The sequence below is a fragment of the Protomyctophum bolini genome (assembly GCF_963924005.1).
Source record: "Protomyctophum bolini genome assembly, chromosome: 6".
Lineage (NCBI taxonomy): Eukaryota > Metazoa > Chordata > Actinopteri > Myctophiformes > Myctophidae > Protomyctophum > Protomyctophum bolini.
In genome coordinates this window covers 16181204-16204824 of record NC_137867.1, presented here as the reverse complement: position 1 = coordinate 16204824, position 23621 = coordinate 16181204, and the positions used below count along the sequence as shown (strand labels likewise).

At 41.3% G+C, this 23621-nt stretch overlaps 1 protein-coding gene and 2 long non-coding RNA genes across 3 annotated transcripts; all 3 read right to left on the bottom strand.

Annotated features, from left to right (window-relative positions):
• Positions 1–4425: 4425 nt before the first annotated feature.
• On the bottom strand, positions 4426–6478 carry LOC308316726. Its single transcript, XR_013964200.1, has 3 exons — positions 6391–6478; positions 5865–5951; positions 4426–4737 (listed from the first exon to the last, which is right to left on the bottom strand). It is a non-coding gene; the product is annotated as an uncharacterized lncRNA (long non-coding RNA).
• A 1011-nt stretch (positions 6479–7489) lies between these two features.
• On the bottom strand, positions 7490–9338 carry LOC308316438. Its single transcript, XR_013964160.1, has 3 exons — positions 8318–9338; positions 8083–8160; positions 7490–7662 (listed from the first exon to the last, which is right to left on the bottom strand). It is a non-coding gene; the product is annotated as an uncharacterized lncRNA (long non-coding RNA).
• A 4715-nt stretch (positions 9339–14053) lies between these two features.
• On the bottom strand, positions 14054–23416 carry ckmt2b (creatine kinase, mitochondrial 2b (sarcomeric); the record flags this gene model as incomplete). The annotated part of the gene is made up of 9 exons (XM_080766610.1): positions 14054–14170; positions 15619–15744; positions 15884–16014; positions 17217–17344; positions 18629–18714; positions 18887–19108; positions 19195–19290; positions 19618–19816; positions 23271–23416. 9 exons carry the CDS (start codon positions 23414–23416, stop codon positions 14054–14056), a joined length of 1251 nt encoding a protein of 416 aa, XP_080622736.1.
• Between the last annotated feature and the right edge of the window lie 205 nt (positions 23417–23621).

Sequence of the window (23621 nt, the reverse complement as noted above, 5' to 3'; positions counted from 1 at the left end):
GATTACACCATAAGCTTCAGTGCTCTTATTCTACATGACATCCTTCTAACTGTGGCTCGCTTTTGATCTTCTCCTTACGAGGAATTAATCTCAAAACAGCTCAGCCGTGATGATTCAATTAAACCGCCGGATGTTTTCTTTTTTTCCCCTTCGCCCTGGATGTGTAACACTTTTCACTGTCCATTACTGAAACAAACACCTCAGAAGATGGCATTGAAATGGATAAACGTCTAATTATTCGTCTCTGGAAATTAATTGGTACAGACATCACTCAATGTATTTATTGTGGCCTACATATTTCTGGAAGTGAGTTCATCACTCCAGGGGTAAGAAATCCGAGTGAATGAGCTATGACCCTGTACGGAATTAGATTCCCTCTTATTAACATATTAGACACACTGAGGTGGTTGATGAATACACCAACGGGGGAATGACATCATCAGCACAATAATACACTTTGTACGCATATTGGAAATATGTTGCCTTCTACAACATTGGTTCCCTTTTCCGTCTATCCAGGAGCTTTTCTAAGCTAATAACATGATTTACAATGATTTACAATGTTTGCCTCTGTTGCAGGCAACAGAGGCAGTAGATGAGTACAATAGCACTCACTGTCCAAAGAAAGAAATATAAGTCAACAAACTTGATGTGAAGTAAATCAATCTCTTAAAAAACAACACGACTTGGCTCTGTACTTGGAGTGACCTTTTTCCGTCCACCAAATCTCTTTGCCTATGTTTGGCTATGCTGGGGTTCGAGTGCAATTTGTCAAGTTAGATTAACATGAATAAACAAATATGTTTCATATGATATGATATATGTGATTTATTTTAAATTATGTGTGAATGTATATCTTTTATTTAACCCTATTTATTTAATAGGCCAGGGTCCCCCAGGGCCAGGGATCTATACTTGGTGCCATCCTTTTCCCCCTCTCAAATCTATTCTCTTATCTTTTCTCTCTCTTCTCTTCACACTGTGAGCTTAAACATAGATGACATTCATGAAAGTTCACAAGGAATGTATTATATTCACAAGGAAAACATTAACAGTAATTATATGAACGATTGTAAACATCGGTGTCCATATATGGATGAAAGCTGCATTAATATATATTTTTTAAATCTGACCGTCAGGTCATTAAGTGCTCTGAACATCACAACAGAAGCATAATAACCGTCAGGTCATTAAGTGCTCTGAACATCACAACAGAAGCATCATTTGTCACTTCACACTACTTCTATTTCTCTTTACTACTGTAGTTTGACTCTCTTTGCAAATTCATCGCACATGTGCATTATGTTATAAAATCTAAATAACAACCGCAGCGCAAAACTATGTTTTCTACCACTTCCCACTTTCCAACAAGAGGAAAAGTTTAACCAGAAGGAAGCTATTCCTTTTATCTGAAAAATGGCAACCATCTAATCATTATACTGTAGCTTTGTCAAAACACTATTCCATAGCTAAAGACTGCTAGGTCTTCTGTTATTTGTATTGTTCAAACTTAGGTCTTCTTTGGTGAGAGAGTTTTTCTTCTTATCATCATAGATTAACTGATCTTTGTATCTCTGGCACTCAAGTGAGTGTGGAGCAAAGCACACATGGAAGTTGTACAGCTAAGTGGTGTTTTTTATGTTTTGCTATTTTGTCACTGACTAAATAAATGAAAGCCTAGGTATCGAGGCTACTGAATAAATAGTTGGGGTGTAGATGTTTACTGAAAATTCAGCATGGTGTTTTTCAGCTCCTTTTTTATTAAACTTTAAATAAAAATTGCATAGTGCTATTGCTGTAATAGTCATACAGCAACAGCACTAATGTAGCCTATCAGTGCTGGCAGGTCTTCAAAGAGGCACCTTCAACACACAGGGCAACATGAAGAAAACAGCTGTGTAGTTTTTTTTTGAGGGGCGCTAGCCCCTCCTATATTCAGCTATACGCTATAGTGTAGTTTTTTTTTTTTTACACAAACATTAAATTCCCATTGACAATGAATGGATGATGTACGACGATAAGAGCGCCCCTCACTTCACACGGGTGTGATTTTAATTGACTGTATACAATTTGTATAGGTAACTTTATCTCAGAAGGTGATGAATTGTATTTTTCACACCAACCAAGTATCACTGTATAGGACCTGGCCTTTCCGAGTTCAATGGCCTCTTACTGTGTTGGTCAGTAATATTAGTCTGCCCTCTACTGTTGGTCCCTGGCAAATAAAAAACTGGAACATCACTGCATGCCATGGCTGCATACGATATAAGCCTCTGCTCTGTGGTTGGAGAAAAGCTTTCAGTCATTCTTGTACGTTTCTATTCCCATGTCTTTCATCCATCAACTCTAGTGTTAACATTGTGTATTTAATATTATAGTGGAATAATCACAGTGTTTTAGCCACGTAAACACACACACAAACCTACCTGGACTGCACAATCCATCGGTTTCCTGCTGAGAACCATGGCCTCAGATTTAAAGACGCTGATCCTAGCTTGTGTATTCTGTCTGCCATAACGAATTTGTTCCAGCTTAGCAATGGAGAGCATCTCGTTGAGCCATCTCTTGAAACATGGAGAAGTTGGTGACTTCCGGTTTATCAGTATACAGTACATATTTTTGCAGCAACCGATACCTGCCTTCGTCTTCCGTCTTCGGTGGGAAGGACGGGCCCTTGTCACATCAGAGCAACCAAATATTGCTAAACAACAAACTGGCTCAATATCCTTTCCCTATTGTCTGGAGAACCAATATTATATTTACCTAGAAATGTTTTTTTACTGAACACTGCCCGAAATGATGTGACAGAGAATGCTCTGCAATACTTCGTCTTACCTGACGAAGGCACCTGAGGCCGAAACCAACGACGTCGAGTCTGTGGGGGCTATGGGGCTGTAGCCCCCATGAAGAATTAAATAGCCCCTTTTAACCCCCATGAAGATTTTCGTGGACATTTTATATTAACATTACAGATTTTCTGGGAATTATTGACCCTCTGTGACTGTCGCAAAATTCCGAAAATGTGAACCTCTCCGCCGGCTGTTCAGAGGTGTTAAAAGTACTCAAATGCTAATCAGGTTTCTTTTGTTTTCACCTAGCCAGGTATTATATGCCTACAGTACAGTGCCCATAGGCGGCGGGTGTGTATAAGGCTAGGGAAGGCTTAGCCTTCCCAAAAATTATGCTGGGTATTTTTTTTAAATATATATAATATATGTGCGCAGCATTATATAGAAGGCTATTGTGTGTGTGTGTTGTTGGTCCCTGGTGATCGGGTAGGTAGGCTATACAGCAACTGGCCTAATCAGCATATGATTGGCTACTATTGGTATGTCTGTAAAGCTCGTCCGCTTCCAGTCGCTTTGTAGCAAACAGTAGCGCGCGCTGGTTTGTTTTGGGAGACAGCAAAACGCAAAATGTATTTTCCAAGGCAAAGATAAAGTAATTCAGAAGAAGCTGTGACTCGGCTGTCAGAACTCAGCACCACCACCAGTGCCCGCACGGTTCACAGTTCACACCACTGCAGCAACACTGACACGTTCAGCGGAGTGACTGCCGTCTCTGTGCAGTCTGTGAAGAGCCATGAGCCGCGACTCCCGGGAGGGGCAGCAACACTGCCGGGTAATCTACACAGACTATAGTGAGACTACACACTGACTCGAGAGAAAAGACCCATATCGTCCAAAATAGGCTAATCAGTCGTTGTCTGTGTATAGGCCAATTCATTGGTAAAAGTGCTAAATAACTCATTTTTAGACCATTTGGGAAATAAATAAATCCACAGCGGCGCGATCTAAGGGTAATGGACACATAACGGACACCCGGGTATAAATGCAATAATTTATTAACAAGAAAATAATGAATATTTACAGATATATGGCATCATGCATAAATTACAATCAACATAAAACATATTACTTTTATTACAATTTTTTTTGACTATGGCGTCTTCTCTCGTGTATCATCAGATGTCCGGCTCCATGCTCGCCTCTCCTTGGAGGCCAGTTGGGTCAAAACAAAGTATATCACATTGTGACAGCTGTAGTGAGTCTACAGTCCACCTGCCTGCTGGCAATATAGCCTGGTTGTGATATGTAGATGTGATTGATATGTTTGTTTGTTTGTTTGTGCCATTCTATAACACAAAGTAATTGAATTTATTTTATGTATTAATTGTATTTTATATATTACTATGTTATTACTAATTTTATGTATAACTATATTACTAATTGTATTTATTTGATGTATTACTATGTTATTACTAATTTTACTTCATGCATTACAAATTGTATTTGTTTTATGTATTACTGTTATTACTAATTTTATTTTTTATGCATTTATTTATTTTATGTATTACTGTGATTACTAATTTTATGCATTACTATATTGATAATTTAATTTATTTTATGTATTATTGTCTATATTACTAATTATATTTATTTTATCCATTACTATGCTATTACTAATTTTATTTTATGTATTACTAATTTAATTTACTATTTTAATTTACATTTATTTTACCATTTTAATTTACTATAATCTATTTTTTTATCGTTCGTTTTATCCATTTATTTACATTATGATCTAGTTATTTATATTGGTTTATTATTTTATTGTTTATTATTTTCAAAGAGCCCTGATTGATCACATCTACATATCACCACTACCAGTCAGGATCTGAGTGACTCAGAACCCTGGTGACCTCCAGATGGAGCCACACAGGAGACCAGCAACGTCCTAAAGAAAAGAAAGAAATGCTCATTACTACTTTGTTCATAAAACAATATTGATTGAAATATTTATTAACAGTTTGCAGAATTACAGTACATGTCAAGCACAAACTCAATACAAAGACTGTTAACTGCAAGTGGACGACCCAATTAAGCATTACACTTGTTTACAAGAGGGTCCACCATGTTCAATTCTTCAAAACATTTAGAGACGTACAAATAAGACACTTCTATATAGTCAAAGAACAGAACAGGAATTCATCATAAAGGAGGTAAAAAGGGAAAATAAACGTATACAGTGAGGGGAAAAAGGGAGTCACATGTCTTAATGACTGTTGGTAGGGCGTTCCACATTTTGGTGGCATAGGAGTGAAAATAATTTAGTCCCTTGTTTGTGCCGAATCTGGGTTGTACATGGTTCGTTGCACTCCCTCTGGTGTTGTGCAGGTGTGGACTTCGTTAACATAAAGGAAGTATCTAGACAGGTACATGGGTATCTTGGTGGTGTATCGAATCTCTGTCGTCGACCCTAAGCCATTCCAGCCTGTCAAAGTGGGCAGGAGTGAGGTAGGTTCGGGGGGTGAGGCCAAGTAGGAGCCTGACCAGTTTGTTTTGAGAGGTCTGGAGCCTAGTTTTAAGGGCCTTTGAGGTGCTGTGGTACATGCATAGTCAAAGAAACCTTGTACGAGGGCTCCTGTTAAGGTCTTCAAGGTGTTTTTGTTGACCAGTGAGGAGATCCTGTAAAGGAATCTTGTTCTTTGGTTGACTTTTTTGATTACGTTGGTGGCCATTTTATCACCGGAAAGATTAGCCTCCAGGATGGAACCTAGGTAGGTAATTTCATCTTTACGTGTGATAACATTGTCACCAACTCTAACCAAGAAGCCATTTGCCTTGCTGAGATTACTATTAGATCCAAAGAGAATGGATTCAGTTTTTCCCAGGTGTAAAGATAGTTTGTTATCAGCGAGCCAGGTGCAGATTCTACCGAGTTCAGAGCTGAGGGCCTTTTCAACCTGCAGTTTGTTCCTGTCCGAGACTAGCAGTGCCGAGTCATCTGCGAACAGGAACAAGTTGCAGTCACAAGCTGATGTCATGTCATGATCATAGTGTGTGCGTGTGTTGTATAGTTACCTTGCTGTGATGTAACTCCAAAGGTGATCAGAAATAGTTGCTCCATCGGCTAGAAACGTGCTCTTCACCGGCATGATGATCTTGTTCCTAAAAAAAAGTCTATAGTCAACCCCAACTGATTACAGAACATGATATAAAAAACACAACTAGAAGGATTTAGGCCTGTCACAATTACCTAATCGCCAAGTATTTGAGATACTTTTTAGAGATTAGTCATAATCGTCTCCATGTTGAAAATGTTCATATATTGTCAAACATTTTAAAGAAATAATGGAAGCAACCGATCTACAAGCTCTAAACGTGTCACTTTGTAATTTTCTTCTCTTTTAGTGTATAAAGTTGTTGAATTATGACATGTGCAGCTTTTTGTTTACAAAGCCTACAAAAGCCAAAGTTTTATTTAGAATGTTATGTTATGACGCAATTAAATTGTTACTAGTAATTTATTTGAGAAACAATTAAATCGGCCATTATAAAACCTCAAATTCCGACAGGCCTAAACGGGTTCCAGTGATGTCTACCGAACCTTCCAGCTCCATCCGAGCCTCCCAGAAGTCCTCAGCGGAAACAGGAAAGCTTCGGATCTCGGGCATCGGCTGAGATCTCCAGTCTAACAAAGAACGAAAGACAGACAGACAGACACACACGCACCCCAAATTAGCTTTGCTGTGTGTGGGTGAGAATAGGGATTGACCGATTATCGGCAACGGACGATTATTGGCTTTTTACTATAAAGCCTATAAAAAAGCCCCAACCCTAAAGCGGTTCGTACTGTCGAGTTCCTCACCGAAGTCCTCCAGCGTCTACCCAGATCTCCGTCCTCTGTCCTCCCATACATCCAGGCCCAGGTCGGAAGTCCTCCAGCGTCTACCCAGATCTCCGTCCTCGATCTGTCCTCCCATCCATCCAGGCCCAGGTCCGAAGTCCTCCAGCGTCTACCCAGATCTCCGTCCTCTGTCCTCCCATCCATCCAGGCCCAGGTCCGAAGTCCTCCAGCGTCTACCCAGATCTCCGTCCTCCCATCCATCCATGGACAGACCTGCAGATCTCTAGAGGCTCCAGCTGCGTCTGCCATTTCCATCCTGAGAGAGAAAGAAGAAAGCATTAGCTCTACAAGCTCACAACACGTTGCAACGCGGTGTGAGCTTGTAGATCTGCTATTTTTGCTGAACGCTCCCTCAGAATAGGGATGCTGGGGTTGAAGTGGTAGTGTCATTAAGACTTTGATTAGCTTGGAAGGCTGACAGACATTCAACCACAGTGCCACTAGGAGGCATCAACACATGTACAGTCCTCAACATCTTGTCATTTTTTATTAAAGTGCTTCTAAAAGCAGATGAGATATTGACTCTCAAACTATTGTGCAGAGTCATTTAGATTTATCATAAAACATTTGGATGACTGTAGTAAATGATGCCATTCTTCGTGCCATAACAGTACAAAAGCAGTTATCCATCCTCAGAAACAAGCCATAACTATTCCTACTCACAGCTCATCAGAGTCCTCTGAGGAAGCCCCCGGGGGGGGGGGGGGGGGGGGGGGGGGAGCTTTGGAACGGATCTCTGTCCGGGAACATCAGCTCGTCTATCGATATCTCCATTCTAACAAAGGAAGAAAAGAAAAAAAAACACACCAAATTAGCTTTGCTCTGTGTGTGCATGTGTGTGTGTGTGTGTGTGCGTGTACCCTGTCCAGCAGTGGCGTTCCAGCGACGTCTACCCAGATCTCCGTCCTCCCATCCATCCATGGACAGACCTGCAGATCTCTAGAGGCTTCAGCTGCGTCTGCCATTTCCATCCTGAGAGAGAAAGAAGAAAGCATTAGCTCTACAAGCTCACAACACGTTGCAACGCGGTGTGAGCTTGTAGAGCTGCTATTTTTTGCTGAACGCTCCCCCCAGAATAGGGATGCTGGGGTTTTAAGACTTTGATTAGCTTGGAAGGCTGACAGACATTCAACCACAGTGCCACTAGGAGGCATCAACACATGTACAGTCCTCAACAGCTTTTGTCATTTTTTATTCAAGTGCTTCTAAAAGCAGATGAGATATTGACTCTCAAACTATTGTGCAGAGTCATTTAGATTTATCATAAAATATTTAAAACATTTGGATGACTGTAGTAAATAGTGCCACTAGGAGGAATCATACTGCCATGCTATACTTCGTACCATAACAGTACAACAGATATCCATCCCAACAAGAAATATTCCTACTCACAGCTCATCAGAAGTCCTCCAGGAGGGAAGCTTTGGAACGGATCTGTCCTTCCACGACGTCTACCACGACCCATCCACCCTAAGAAAGAAAGAACGAAAGATTAATTTAAGTGACCAAGAGCCAGATATACGTACATTGTGTCCTTTCACATCATACACAAAATGTATAGAGAACATTTAAAACAGAAGCCGACCATACCACTCGCAGTAATGGAAAAGTCTAAGTGGTTTCTTACTTTGAGCCGCCTTCAGAGCCCCCCCATGCAGATTCATCCATGGACAGCGAGAACTGCAGATGTCCACCTGTAGGGGCTCCGGTTGAGCCTCGCAGCATCTGGAATGAATACATGGTGGTTATAGTCTATGAATGGCTTTGCACATCGTTGCTGCTGCCAATAGGAATTTGTGATGTCTGTGTGGCGACAATTGCTGGGTCTGTCTGTTTTTTTAATAATACATACAATTTATATAGCACTTTTCAAGGTACCCAAAGTTGCTTCACAAAACAGTAAAAACAAATTTATTTGAAAATAAACTAGTAACTGCTGTTCAACACCAACAGCTACATCCACGACCTCCCTGCAACAACATCAGTGAAGTATGGCTATGCAGACGACCCGATTACTGTGTCCCAGTCTGGAGCCGTAGCTCTCATGTCAAGAAGCTGGATGCTGCCCTCAACACCGGATGGGCCACCCCAAACAAACTGCCTGTTCTCGCTGGAATCACTCCAACAGAGGTCAGACGAGAAGCAGCCACGCTGGCCCTCACTGAGAAGGCACAGCTGAGTGAATCCCAGCCATCTCCTCCACAAGGTCGTCAGAGACACCACAGCACACATGCCTCAAGTCACGGTGCCGTTTGCCACAACACACACACACACACCAAGTCACGGCGACCTTTGCCACAGCACACGTGCCTCAAGTCACTGTGCCCCTTTGCCACACAGGCCCAGGAACTGCTCCACACAACACCTCCAAGGCATCCTGGGTGAAGGCAAGACAGAGGGACCAGTGGAATACATTGAGGACCCCAAATATGTTCTTTGCCAGCACCTCCACTGCAAGGAGTGGACAACCCTCAAAGCAGAAGTGGGACATCTCGGACAGTGCCCACTGTGAATGCGAGGATCCACTACAGACTGTGGAACACGTAATGACCATTTGCCCCAAATACCGGCCACCGAATGGTGATCGTGGCTTAGGTGACCTAGACAATGACACATTGTACTGGCTTGCTGCAACAGAGCTGAAGTTCTATGGACATACGGCAGAAGAGGTTTAAGAAACTTTTTTGTAATTTCTTCATTTTTTCGGCAAACCTTTGTGGCATTTAATTTATGGAACTTTTGGATGTTTCTTTATTTATTGGTGAAGTTTTAGTGCCACTTGTGGCATTCTTTGAAATGTATTGACACGTTTGATATATGTTTGTTAGGGATGTCCGATAAAGGCATTAAAAATTAATAACTTAATTTTACATTATTTATTATTTTACATTAAAAACATCTACAAGCTCACAATACAATAAGACACATGAGAGCTTGTAGATCTGCCATTTTCAAATGATTTTTATACATTTTAAATCTTGAGATGAGAGATTAGATCATTTTAGATGAGACATTTTGCATAATGAGTAATTATTAATAATTACTTTTGGTATTTTAAGTAAATTTTCTACCAAAACCTTTGTACCTTTACTCGAGTACATGTTGAATTGTAACGGAGTATTTCTATCTTGCAGTATTGCCTACTTTTTTTAAGTAAAAAGTTTGAGTTATGTTTCCACCACTGGAAAAAGCCTGCATATAATATATATATATGTATCTGTTGATATCGGCAATTAGGAGTTGGACAATATCCAACACGGACTGTCGGACATCCCTTGATTTGTGTGATTTTGTCCATCTTTTAGTGAGTTTGTGGCATTTTGTTAACAACCAAAGAGCACACCCAGTATGTATCACAAGGCTATTTCCACCAGTCAGGTGTACTTATATCTACATCTCATAAGCGGCCATGAACTAAACACTACAGATATCACAATTTGACTTTGGCAGCAGCAAGAAACGACTGATATGCAAAGCTCTTCAGCCATGCTTCTCTCTATACAAACACTCATAATGTCCACATGGACATAGCAGCCATGATGGGGTGGTTCACACAGGAGACCAGGTTCAGTGTTCCAGCAGCATCTACGGTCATCTCCATCTACATCTACAAAGAAAGAAAGAAAGAAAGACATCAGAAGCTGACCATATCACTCACAGTAATAGAAACATTTTAAAAGGATCTCTGGCTAATAAGACAAATATTCCTTAACATTATACTTGCCATCTATAACTAAAATTGTAAAATATAAACCAGTTAAATATTTTATTTATTTCATATAATCTTTTACTACATAGGAACTGTTCCCGTCGCAGGTCCATGTGTGGTCCAGCGCTATGGAATGCACTTGCTAATAAAAAGTACTTAAAATATTGCTTTGATGCTTATATCAATTAAGCTGTTTTTGTATTAGCAAACACACAGACAGGCCTCTTTCATACTGGAGTAATTCATCCGCTTCATTTACAGACATCAGTAAAACGTGACATGACGTCCGTATTTAAAAAACAGCAGCGCTTATTTTCCAGATCCAAACTTAGCGTTGCACAAAGCTTGCTTAATAGCGACATCAATTCATTCCAATCCACATTAAATGTCGCGCTCTGCGCGTTCATTCATCCGTATGGTATCGCTCATTTCATTAGCTTCAATAGCGTGACACATCCATTATGGTTAGATCCTTCCAATCGATCCAATTTCAATACTTGTGTCCGTATCAGAGTAAAGATTTCAACTTGAATGTAGGGACAATATGCCTTTCTTTCTTTTATCACCAGAGATATACGGTTTAACAACGTGCTCACACTTTGGGACTTGGGCGTCTTGTAGTTTACTCACTTGTAGCCGTTTGTCGATGGTGATTGATGATGACTGCATGTCACACCCTTCTCTGAGGCTAGGGTAGTATGAACAAACGGATGGCACGGCTACGGAGTTGGGCAGAGTTTAAGCAAGATTTATTAACCCCAAGTGGCAACAAGTGATAACAACAAAGGAGACCAAACGTCTGCAAAATAGAAATAAAAAGATATTCAAAACAAAGTACTGCATATCATATATAACCACATAAATCAAACTCATTTCCAAATAAATCATTATCATATGATATAAGCATAAGTATTTATAAATCCAGCCTTTTCAAATGTACATTAAATAATTATAATCTATATATATAAAAAATTATATATATATATATATATCATAATAAACATCACAGTAATAGATCTATGTAAACCATGGTATTAAATAATAACAAAATAACATCACCTCCTCAGAGACAGCTCCTTCCCCGACCAACAGCAGCAGAGTGTGCAGACAGACTGACTTGGATATTCAGTCTCTGAGCTTTATACCCCCCATGGCCCTTCCCACTAGACTGGACCAACTGAATAGGGGTCAACATGATCCACAACATGTCAACTCTGCCTGGCTTGGTACAAAACACATTCATATACATTATATTCATATTCACATTTCAGTTGAGCTTGTAGCTCTATTTTAAAGTCTTTTTAGGTTTCCCAAAAGTCCTTTAATCCTTTGATGTCCTTCTGTGACAGGCAAGGCAATCCTCCCCCTCCCTGGAAGGGGAGTTGGTTTGGCCCAATATAGAGTTCAGCTGCTTAAAGAGACAGGAATCTAGAGAGCAGTGTGTGTGTGTGTGTGTGTGTGTGTGTGTGTGTGTGTGTGTGTGTGTGTGTGTGTGTGTGTGTGTGTGTGTGTGATTTGTGTTTGGATCATCCACTGTTGATGTAACTGCTGTGTGCACCACACACACACACACACACACACACACACACACACACACACACACACGCGCACTCATGCACTCACGCACGCACGCACGTGCATTATTTCACCCTTTGGTTGGTTATAAAGGCTTATATTAATAAACACAAGGACGTGTGTGTCTGTGGCTGTCTCTATCAAAGTAAGAAACCACTTAGACTTTTCCATTACTGCGAGTGGTATGGTCGGCTTCTGTTTTAAATGTTCTCTATACATTTTGTGTATGATGTGAAAGGACACAATGTACGTATATCTGGCTCTTGGTCACTTAAATTAATCTTTCGTTCTTTCTTTCTTAGGGTGGAAATTGCGGAAATGGTAATTGCGGAAATTGCTCTTCAGTTATAGCTATCTATTTTCAGGTAGATTGTTTTATTTTACTCAGTCAGCCATTTACTCATTTTTTTTCATGAAAAAGGTCATAGCTGGGTAATCTATTTTCAGGCAAATTGTGTTTATTGTATTTTATTTTACTCAGCCATAACAATTTATTTTCTGTTAACCAACTTGCTGGCTGGCAGGCAGGCAGACAGCTACTCATAGACAGGCAGACAGACAGACAGCTACTCATGGAGAATTGGACAGGCAGGCAGTCAGACAGCTACTCATAGACAGGCAGGCAGACAGCTACTCATAGACAGTAAGACAGCTACTCATTGACAGACAGACAAATAACTACTCATGGACAGACAGACAGACAGACAGGCAGGCAGGCAGGCAAAGAGCTACTCATGTTATGTTATGTTATTATAACAGCTACTCATGTTATGTGCAATAATTTGTGCAGTTATGGAAACAGCTCTTTGTGTTTATGCAAGAAAATGTAACACATTTATTTATTTACATATTGTGTGCATGCACATTGTACTTTGATACATTTTGCGAAAATAAAGCAATTGAAAGGGAGAAGTTATCAAGTATCATTAATGTCGTAATTTTATCTACTGGCCCCTGGCCCCTTGCCATTTTTGTAATGTGGCCCACAGGTAAATCTATTTGAGTATCCCTGGACTAGAGTGTGACAGGAAACAGGGACAGGGAGTGACATGCAGCAAATACCGTCGGGCGTGGGAATCGAAACTGTGACACTCTTTCATGCTGCAGGCAAGTTTAACCAAGGCCATCAGAGCCACCCCAAGCATTGCTCTTTACTCCTGGAGTAAGGCCCTTATGCAGCAGTCAAACTGTACTGCAGTGTTGTGTGTATTTCTTTTGTCTGATTATTTTTTATAAATCACTATAAAAGACTCAGTGGGATTCATTATTCAAGTTTATTGCTTTCTTTTTAGTTAATGTACATGCATACACTGATTTCAGTGTTCATGTACTGTAAATGTCTTTGGCCGCTGACCCCCATGTGAAGATATTTTGTGCCAGGGACCTCCACATGAATCTGTGTTGTTAAATTGTTTCCACATGTTTTCAAGATTTTTGGAAAATAGCCAATGGGCTCCATCTCACCTTATCCTTATTTGCCATTTTTTACTATTTTGAAAATCATTTTAACCCAAATGTCTTCTACATCCTGACAGTTTTCTGAAAAAGCTATGTTTCTATGTCAGTTGTTCTTGGATTTTTCAAAAATAGCAGACCTACAAGCGGCGCGCTATGAGCTTGTAGATCTGCTATTTTTCTATAGCTAAAGACCACCAAAAGGGGTTCCCGCCAAAAATGGGTTAAAATAGTTAAACTAGCTGATCTACATCTACATGTTGTGAGCTTGTAGATCAGCTATTTTTTAAATAGTAAAAAATGGCAAATAAGTTTAGCGATAAGGGTTAAGGGGTGACGCCCAGATATAGCCCAATGTATATAAGGTTAAAGCAGTTAAACAGATTTTCATGCTATAATAACTATCAACCATGGAATCTCCTCAAGGACCCCTGGGGGTCCATAGACCCCACTTTAAGAACCACTGTTGTAAAGTATATACCATACTGTATGTATCTAATACACATAATGCCATCAGTTAACCCAGTGTACTGTAAATACTGTATCTAATACACATAATGCCATCAGTTAACCCAGTGGTTGGAGGGCTTGCTCTCATCCCAGTGTTCCCAGAAGGGACGGCGCTCACTTCCGAAACTGGTCAATGGGGGAGGGGACTTGGATGTCTTGACCATTCTCCAGGCTCTTCTCACATTCAATCAGATAGTTGACTCCATCGATCACTAGTTGGACCAGCTCAACCTGTGGATACGCACAGTTACCGTTATCGTCAAGACCATCACAAGTACAACATTTGTGGTAAACTCAAATGCCTCAATTCCTCTTGACGTCATATCCGAATAATCCCTTTAAGATGGTAGATAATGCTAACTACGTGTACTGCTTACAGGGTTCCCACGTTCATGACATTCCTGGTGATATTTTGATATATAAAAAAAACTGTTTTTCAGGCATGGAAAAGGTTTGGAATTAATCAAATGTTTTGGATAAAATTTAAGGAATCCTAGGTTCCATTTTTTCCACTGCTTTGTGTTTTGTCTTGTGGGTTGTGTGTGTGTGTGTGTGTGTGTGTGTGTGTGTGTGTGTGTGTGTGTGTGTGTGTGTGTGTGTGTGTGTGTGTGTGTGTGTGTGTGTGTGTGACACTGTGTGTGCATGCGTGCGTGCGTGCATGTGTGAGTGAGAGAGTAGTTTCTATAGTACTCCATCCTGTTGTGACTGACTGACTACAGTGTGACTGAGTTCTTGTTGTTCTAGCCTCGGAGACCGCAGGCGTTTTGTTTATTGTTGTCCTAGTCTAGTCTTCTTTGTCTTCTCCTACAGTGTGTTTTTCTCTCTTTCTCCGGACTGCACCCCGGGCTAGTGAAATAACTGAATGGGGGGCGCACTTACCAAATACCGAACCTATGATCTATGATTTATGACCTACGTAAAATTATTATTGCACCATATTATTGTTGTAGGACTGGAAATGGATTAAATGATTTGGAAAAGTTATGGAAAGTCTGTGTTTATCAAAAACTTAAGACGTAAGACTATACTTGCTTGGAAAGAAAGCTACCCTACGCTTGCCTCTCCCTGATAACATTAACAGTTACAGTTAACTTTCATGGGGGCAGAGTTACCATTAAATGTCCATGGTAAAACAAATTCCACCAACTCTGACACTGCTACACTTTAGGAATGTGGTATTTCTCCATGAAAGTAGGTTGATTGCATACTGTATACAAACGTATGACTTCTACAGGAGCATATAGCATAGTTTTACAAACAGGACACCTGTGGTGAGTGTACAGTATATTGGATCGTTTCGACAGTACAGATGAGTTACAATAATCTATGGAGAAAATGAATAGGATTTCTACTGTTGAGCTCAGTAACACTACTGTATATAAACTGCTGATTCTTTGGTTCAAACAGATATGAGGTGTAACTGTTCTCAGTAGCCATGTAAGCTACCTGTTTAACCACATGTATACCTGTTTAACCTTGCAGGTAACAGCTACAAGTTGAGCTCACGTCATACATCAAAGATGTACAGAATTGGGAACAGCGGGAGTTAAAGTTATTTATCTGCTAGAACTGCTCCTCTTACTGTATCTCTTTATGTCCCTCTCTATTCATCTTCTGCTCTCTCCCACTCTCGATGTCTCCTGCACTCACTTCAATCTAGACTGTGCCTCTATGTTTACCTCTGACTTGCCCAGACGGTCATTGTTGGAGATGTCAAATGTGTCTCCAGTGGCAGCTGTGTCCACTCCTCCTGTGCCTCTCTTTTGTAGCCTCAGGTTCCCCAGAATTTTACTGAATCGTGGGTCCTGCATGTGTTACAGTTAAACATAAAACACAATGGGAAATTGGGAATATATAAATAGTAATACGCGTGATTGCATCTTTGTGTATGTCTGCTGGTGTACACATGTCATCTTTTGAGTATAGAAGTCACCAGTGTGCCACCTTGCTCAGGAGGGGCAGGCGGACGTGCACACCAGCCCTTAGTCCAGTGCCCAGGTTAGAGGGACAGGTGAGAATGTAACCCAGACGCTCGTTCCACATGAACTCCCAGCCTCGCTCTTTGATCAGCTGCTCTACCTGAAAGAAAGAACCACAACTTACATGCTGAAACTATTAGTCAAGCAGTCATTCATGCATTCAAATCAAAGTAAAAGGGAATAAAAAAGACTTTGTGTGTTCAAGTTCTGTTCTGTTGCCAGGCGACGATCCCAGTCAAAGCTTTACTTAGTTATAGCAAATATATAGGCTACAGGTTTTGTAGGCATTTGTAGCAATTGTAGAAATATTAGACCTTAATTGTCGAATGTTTAAGCATGTTCTACTTCAAACCAGTGGGTTACTTTACTTTACTAGTCAAATACATTTCAAAATATAAAAATTGACAAAATAGCCCATTTTACATAGAGGTTCCCAGATGTCACTATAGTTACTGTTACCTATGCAGGTGGTGACGTAATCAATTTTACCTTGATGCGTCCACCAAAGCATTTTATTTTTAACCCAGTGTATGTTTTGAATTCCTTTAGTTTCAACGGTATAGTTATAGTACCGTACTAGAGCGGTGCCTGTTGGGCACCGGCTATGGGAACAATGCAAGTTGGGAGCGATGCAAGTTGGAAATGCAATGCATACCCCAAACGGTTATGCAATATACCCGTTGTACCTGTCTATTATGCATTATCTGTCTGTCTGTGTCACTTTTATGCCCATGGATTTCCGTGAGAAGCATACCCAACTATGAAGTCCATGGCAGTCTATATCTCTGGTGTTTTCATATTGTCTCAGAGTTGTCACTTGTCACTTTTTACCCAGCCATTCAATCACACTGGACGAGGGGCAGGACAAATGCCACAAATTGGAAAAAGTTACACAGTATGACCTTAATTTCGAAAGATTAAGGACACATTTTGACATAAAAGAAAATGTAAAAATGTAAGTGTAGCTGCATATAGGTTGACATCCAAAGTTTAAATATTGTGAATGTTTCTGAATTATGATTGCACTTTTGGGTTTTTGGCTGTTGGTTGTTGTATCGACACGGACAAGGGAAGGTGCACCCACAGACTCTATATAAGTGACACTTCCTGTTGTTTACAGTATGCAACGTGCCTATTTATAATAAATAAAGTCCTTAAAGGACATACATACAGATTTCTTGTATAAAGTTAACTTAACTCAAACGCCCACCCGGCAAGACTGTTCAGACAGATTGAGATGTATTGGAGTCATGCAGGCTTCCTTGCTTTAGTTAAAATGATATGACATCCACCAACACCAACCTGTTGGAGTCCCATGCAGAAGCGTTCAAACACTCTCTTCATGTTTCCTCCCTTTTCCATAGAGATGACTCTGGTGTGATCCTCCTCATTGATCCAGATCAGGAAGTTCTTGTCATTGTTGTGCCTGGAATATTTAGAAATGGATGTAGAATCAGAACTGGACCCGCAAGTTTAAGTTCAGTTGCCAGGCGACGAACCCGATCAAAGCTTTACTATTACTGTATGTACTTACTTCACCCCATCCTTTTTCATGGTGAGGCTCTGCAGGCTAATTGTCTGTGCGTGTGCGTGTGTGTGTGTGCGTGTGCGTGTGTGCATGCGTGCGTGCGCCCGGAGCTAATCTCGCAAACCTCTGGACCGATTATTAACTAGAAACTTTGTGCCGAATGTTCGCCTATTATGACATGCCCAGAGACGCTAGGGTTCATGTGGTTAATGTTAATACACGTGCCGTGCACACAGTAGATAAATGTGATGGGTTTCAAACATTTTAAGCAAAAATAAAAAACAGTTTAATGATCTAATGAAAATAGGTAATAGTCCACACAGGAGCAACTATAGCACTAAGGCTGCATGTGGCAGCACAGCAGACAGAATGCCTGTGGCATCGGGCAGAACCGGGCCAGCTGTGAATGCCTGTGGCATCGGCCAGAATCCTGGAAGATGGAGAGTGGGAGGAGAATGGAGATGAGACGTGTATGGAAAGGACATACTGGATGGAGAGAGGAATGACGGGGCATGTCGCAAAGACTATTGGTACTCTTTAAAAAATAAACAAATCACACTTGTGTGAAGTGAGGGACGTTCTTATCCTCATACATCACATTCTGTGCTGAGCCTATCAAATCATCACAAATGTCATTCCGGCCAATCACTTTTGGCGTCTTCACTTTTCTGCCCTCACTTTTTATGTACTTTACTCAGCCAATTAAATCATCGCTATGGGGTGATCAGCCAATCAAATCATTGTGTTTGTGTTCACACAAACAGACAAAGCTGGGCATAGGAGGGACCCCTCAAAAATTATGGATCCGCAGTGGTGTTCAAAGTGGGGGTGTGTCACCACTTTCAACCCGGTGTCTATTTTTGTAATTTTTGTGAAAAATTCTTTCAACAGATTTCTAAGATTTCAAACATTTTCAAAAATGGCAAGAATAGCTGATCTACAACCTCACAAAGCATCACAACATGACACGTTGTGAGCTTGTAGATTGGCTTTATTTTCACCATTTCTGTATTTTTGCAACAGAGGGGTCGCAGCCCAGCGGCCATGGTTACTTGGGGTCCTTGGCATGCAAGAGTTTGGGATCTAGATGTCATTGTTACTTCAGCAGGGGACTGAAGTTTATTTACCTATAGTTTACTACCAAACTAAAGCTACCACACAGGTCAGTGGTAAGTTACTTACCAGATGCCACGTGCATCAGGCCAGTCTCTGGCCATGCCAGATGATGTGAGCAGAGGGGACACGGGCTTATCAAACAGGAAGTGCTCCTGATTGGCCAGTACAGGGACAGAGGAACCCAGGGACATTTTAGTTCAAGGTTCATTAAAACAATAGATTTGGGGGTGTTTTCTTGTGTGTGTGTGCATACATTTGTGTGTGTGTGTGTGTGTGTGTGTGTGTGTGTGTGTGTGTGTGTGCTTGGTGTATGCATGCACTCACATCAATCAGCTGTTGTTGCTCCTGCTCAGTCATCTCTGCCAGGCTGTAGTATCGACCGGACAGGTCTCCCTTCAAGCCAGCCAGGGCCGCCACGGCCACGCGCTCTACCTCGCGACGTTCAGAGCGAGTGCACGCAGGGGGAAGACTCAGACCGCGGATGCTGCGTCCCGTACGAACACGAGATGACAGCACGTACTTCTCATCGAACATTCCTGATGAGATCTGAGGAGGTCAAAGGAGGGAATGAATTACATGGATGTATGCATGCCATGCATGCATATATATGGTGGAGAAGAGAAGAGAATAACCTTGGAGGCGTCCAGGTCAGTGGGGTGTTTCATGGTTTTAGAGTCATATCCATTATGTCTGTCCTTGATGACAGGGTCAAAGAGCTCTGCAAAGACCTGAACACAGCAACACATCACAGCTTTAGAAAAACGGACACGTACTGTAAAAGAGTACAACATTTTGCCCACTAGCCCACCCAAAATGTAAATCCTCACCATGCGCCTGAACTCCACACAGTTGAAACAAACTCTAAAGCCATATACTGTAACTGTACTTGACAATAGCCAGTCTACAAGCAATGCGTTGTGTGCTTAGATGATAGATCAGCTATTTTCAGCATGCTACACTGGAGTAGAATAACTACAAGACTAACTACAAGAATAAATCAGGCCTGAGAATTTGACTGCACACACACACACACACACACACACACACACACACACCTCGTAGCTCTCCTCGTCTCCTGCCACCATGCCCACAGTCTTGATGAAAGGGTGTCCTGCGTTGTCCACTCCAGTCTGGATGCACTGGTCCACAGTCCAGTTGTTTGGGGTTACCTTGTCTCTCAACTGTGAGTATATGGCCGGTGTCAAGGCTGCTGACATGCAGTTGTTGTGCTTCCTCAGGTCTGGAAAGTCGGCACTACAGAAAGATATTAGACTTTTGCTATGGATCAGTCTATCGCCTGGTGTTTTACTCCGGGTTCCAACCCGTCATGGATGAGTGATTATTAAGCCCACCACCCAGACATAGTTTAACTGATGTTAGATTTAGGAATATAGTTGCAAAAACTGTCAATCACAGCGACTACTGGCCAAGCTGGGTTTCCCTAGAACTGAGGTGGGATCCAAGATAATAATAATAATAATAATAATAATAATAAAACTTTATTTGTATAGCACCTTTCATGACATGAAATGCAGCTCAAAGTGCTTTACAGAGAAATGGAGGATAAAAGAAAAGCATGGCAACAACATTAAAAACAAGCAGTAATGCAGTGAGGACATGAATAACAAAAAATAAAAAAATAAAAGATCAATTAAAAGCAATGTTGTAGAAGTGGGTCTTGAGCTGAGCTTTAAAAATGTCTACAGAGGCTGCCTGACGAAGGTACAGTGGGAGCTTGTTCCATACCGACGGCCCGTAGAAGCAAAAAGCTGCTTCCCCGTGTTTTTTAGTTGCCATTTTTTTTGGCAAAGCGAGCAGGCCGGCAGTGGAAGACCTTAGGGGGCGGTTTGGGACATATTTAGGCAGGCAGTCATGTAGGTAGGAAGGTGCGAGACCATTGAGAGCTTTATAGACAAGTAAAAGAATTTTAAAATCAATCCTAAAAACAACCGGAAGCCAGTGCAGTGATGCCAAAACTGGAGTAATATGTTCTCTCATCTTAGTTCTAGTTAAAACTCTGGCTGCTGCATTTTGGACAAGTTGTAGTCTGTCAGTTGTTTTCTTAGGCAGTCCTGAAAAGAGTGCATTGCAGTAGTCAAGCCGAGAAAAAACAAAGGCGTGGATTAGCGTTTTTGCATCGTCCAAGGACAAATAGGCTCTGATTCGTGCAATATTTCTAAGGTGAAAAAAGGCAATCTTGGTAACATGATTAATGTGTGAATTGAAATTCAATTCAGAATCAATAATAACCCCCAGGTTCTTTACTTTACTGTTACTTTCTACAGTCAGGTTACCAAGTCTGCTTATTATTGATTCTTTCTGCTCACTAGAACCGATTATGAGAACTTCTGTCTTATCCTCGTTTAGCTTGAGAAAGTTCTCACTCATCCAACATTTGATGCTAGACAGACAGGTCAACAGCGGGTCTAAAGCACAGGGATCATCTGGAGCCACAGAAAGATAAAGTTGGGTATCATCAGCATATAAATGAAAATTGACTCCGTGGTTGGTAATGAGTTCGCCCAATGGCAGTATGTACAAGGAGAAAAGCAGAGGGCCAAGAATCGAGCCCTGTGGAATACCAGAGCTGATGTCGTGTTTGTCTGAGTCAAACTCGGCTAGATTGACAAAGTAACTTCTGTTTGATAGGTAGGAGGAAAACCAGGACAGGGCCGTACCAGACAGGCCTATCCAGTGTTCCAGACGCTGTATTAAAATTGAATGATCAATCGTGTCAAATGCAGCCGTTAGATCTAGGAGTAGGAGAACAGATACATGTTTCTTGTCAGCAGACACCCTAAGATCATTAATTACTTTTACAAGTGCTGTTTCTGTGCTGTGACCTTTCCTAAAGCCAGATTGGAATTTGTTGTGCACATTATTGTTCTGTAGAAACACATCCAATTGATGAAAGATGCATTTTTCTAAAACCTTGCCCAGAAAGGGTAGATTTGAAATGGGTCGATAGTTACCCAAAACAGAGGGATCAAGATTGTGTTTCTTGAGTAGGGGCCTAACTACAGCAGTCTTCAGTGAGTCTGGGAAGACACCTGATTGTAGAGAGCTGTTTACAATTTTTAGGATATCTCCAATCACACTGTCCAAGACCTCTTTGAGAAAGGTGGTGGGAATTTTATCCAATGAACAGGAGGATGATGTCATCTGTGATATGGTTTTGCGGAGTTCATCTTCATCAATTGCGCAGAACGTTAATAGGCTCCCCCTGGAGAGATCTACTCTGGGACCATTAGCTGCTGTTTGAGGGTTTGCGCTAGCAGCAGCACCATTCATAATATCAGCTCTAATGTTAAAGATTTTGTTATCAAAAAAGCATGCAAACTCATTACACTTAGCTTTAGAGGCCGGGAATGACTGCTTGTAGGACTGGGGGGGGGTTAAAAGTCGTTCAATGGTAGAGAATAGGACTCTGGCATTTTTCTTGTTCTCATTAATAATGCCAGAGAAATATGCCTGCCTTGCTAGACGCAAGGCTTTGTTATAGGCGACTGTTGACTTTTTAAGAATCTCTAGGTGGATGGTGAGTTTGTTTTTTCTCCACGCTCGCTCAGCTCTACGACATTCTTGCTTCAGTGAGCGTGTATGCTCATTTATCCAGGGTGTTATTCTGGTGTTATGTTTCTTTTTTGTTTTCAAAGGAGCCACTATATCAAGAGCTGACTCTAGTTTAAGATTAAAAATTTGAACCATATCATTTACTGGGGGGGTATCGGGCAGGGGGGGCCCCAGATGACGAGAGAACTCGTCGGCTGCAGAAGAGCTAAAAAAACGCTTTTTTATGGTATATTCCGTGATGTTTTTCTCTAGATCAGAGACAGTCATATTAAAACACAGCAAATAGTGGTCTGATAGCTCAGGCCTTTCAATAGTCCTTTCCACAGTGATGTTCAGCCCTCTAGAAATCACCAGGTCCAGAGTGTGCCCATGTTTATGTGTAGGCCCAACAACATGTTGGATAAACTCAAAGGAGTGCAATAACTCTAAGAAGCCCATAGCCACAGCATCCGTAGTATCATCCAGGTGAAGATTAAGATCACCTGAGATAAGAGTTCTGTCATAGTTAGTGGAGCAGATAGATAAAAGTTCTGATATTTCTGTTAGAAATATTGCTTTACTGCATTTTGGCGGGCGATAAATGCTAATCATTGGCATAGAGGGTTGACCAAGTAGTGTAGTGGCCTGGTATTCAAAGGATCATCATGATCATAAGATAACGCGTCATGGATAGGCCTAAGTCATGGAGTCTGTTCTGTTGTGTTAACTGTTTCAACCATGGATCTGGTCATGGAGTCTGGTGTGTTAACTGTTTCAACCATGGATCTGGTCATGGAGTCTGGTGTGTTAACTGTTTCAACCATGGATCTGGTCATGGAGTCTGGTGTGTGAACTGTTTCAACCAGTCATGGATCTGGTCATGGAGTCTGGTGTGTGAACTGTTTCAACCAGTCATGGATCTGGTCAAAATCTGCCTAATGATGATGTCACTGGAGGACGGTTTCTAAACTGCCCATGAGACACAGACTGAGTAGAAAAACATTGTGCCATTTCATCATGATTATTAGTGAGAACCTATTATACAGTATGAAGATAGGTTGAAAAGTGGTGCTTTAATATACTGTATGTGTTTTGAGGCAGGTGGTGCATTGTCTATGTCTCTCACACACACACACACACACACACACACACACACCTGGCTGGATAGAACCTCCTCCTGTCAGCATGAGCAGCAGTAGTGTCAGTCAGCAGGTAGCCTGTTACCAGTGTTCCAGCCCCCAGGCTGGCAAGAATCGCTGCCGTGTTGCGACCAGACAGCATGCGGATGAACGCGGTCGCCATGGTTCTGTGGCCTTGGTGGTCACCTATGGGAAGGTACCCCAGTTCAGAGGTGAATAATACTCATGATAAATACAGGTCACTTTACTTGTATTTATCAATCTCTAGCAAACAGAAACAGTGCGGTCACTCAAGAGTTCTGTCCAGCAATACAGCCACGTATGTTCGGACTAACGGGATGTCGGAGTTATGGGCTGTCCCCACTAAC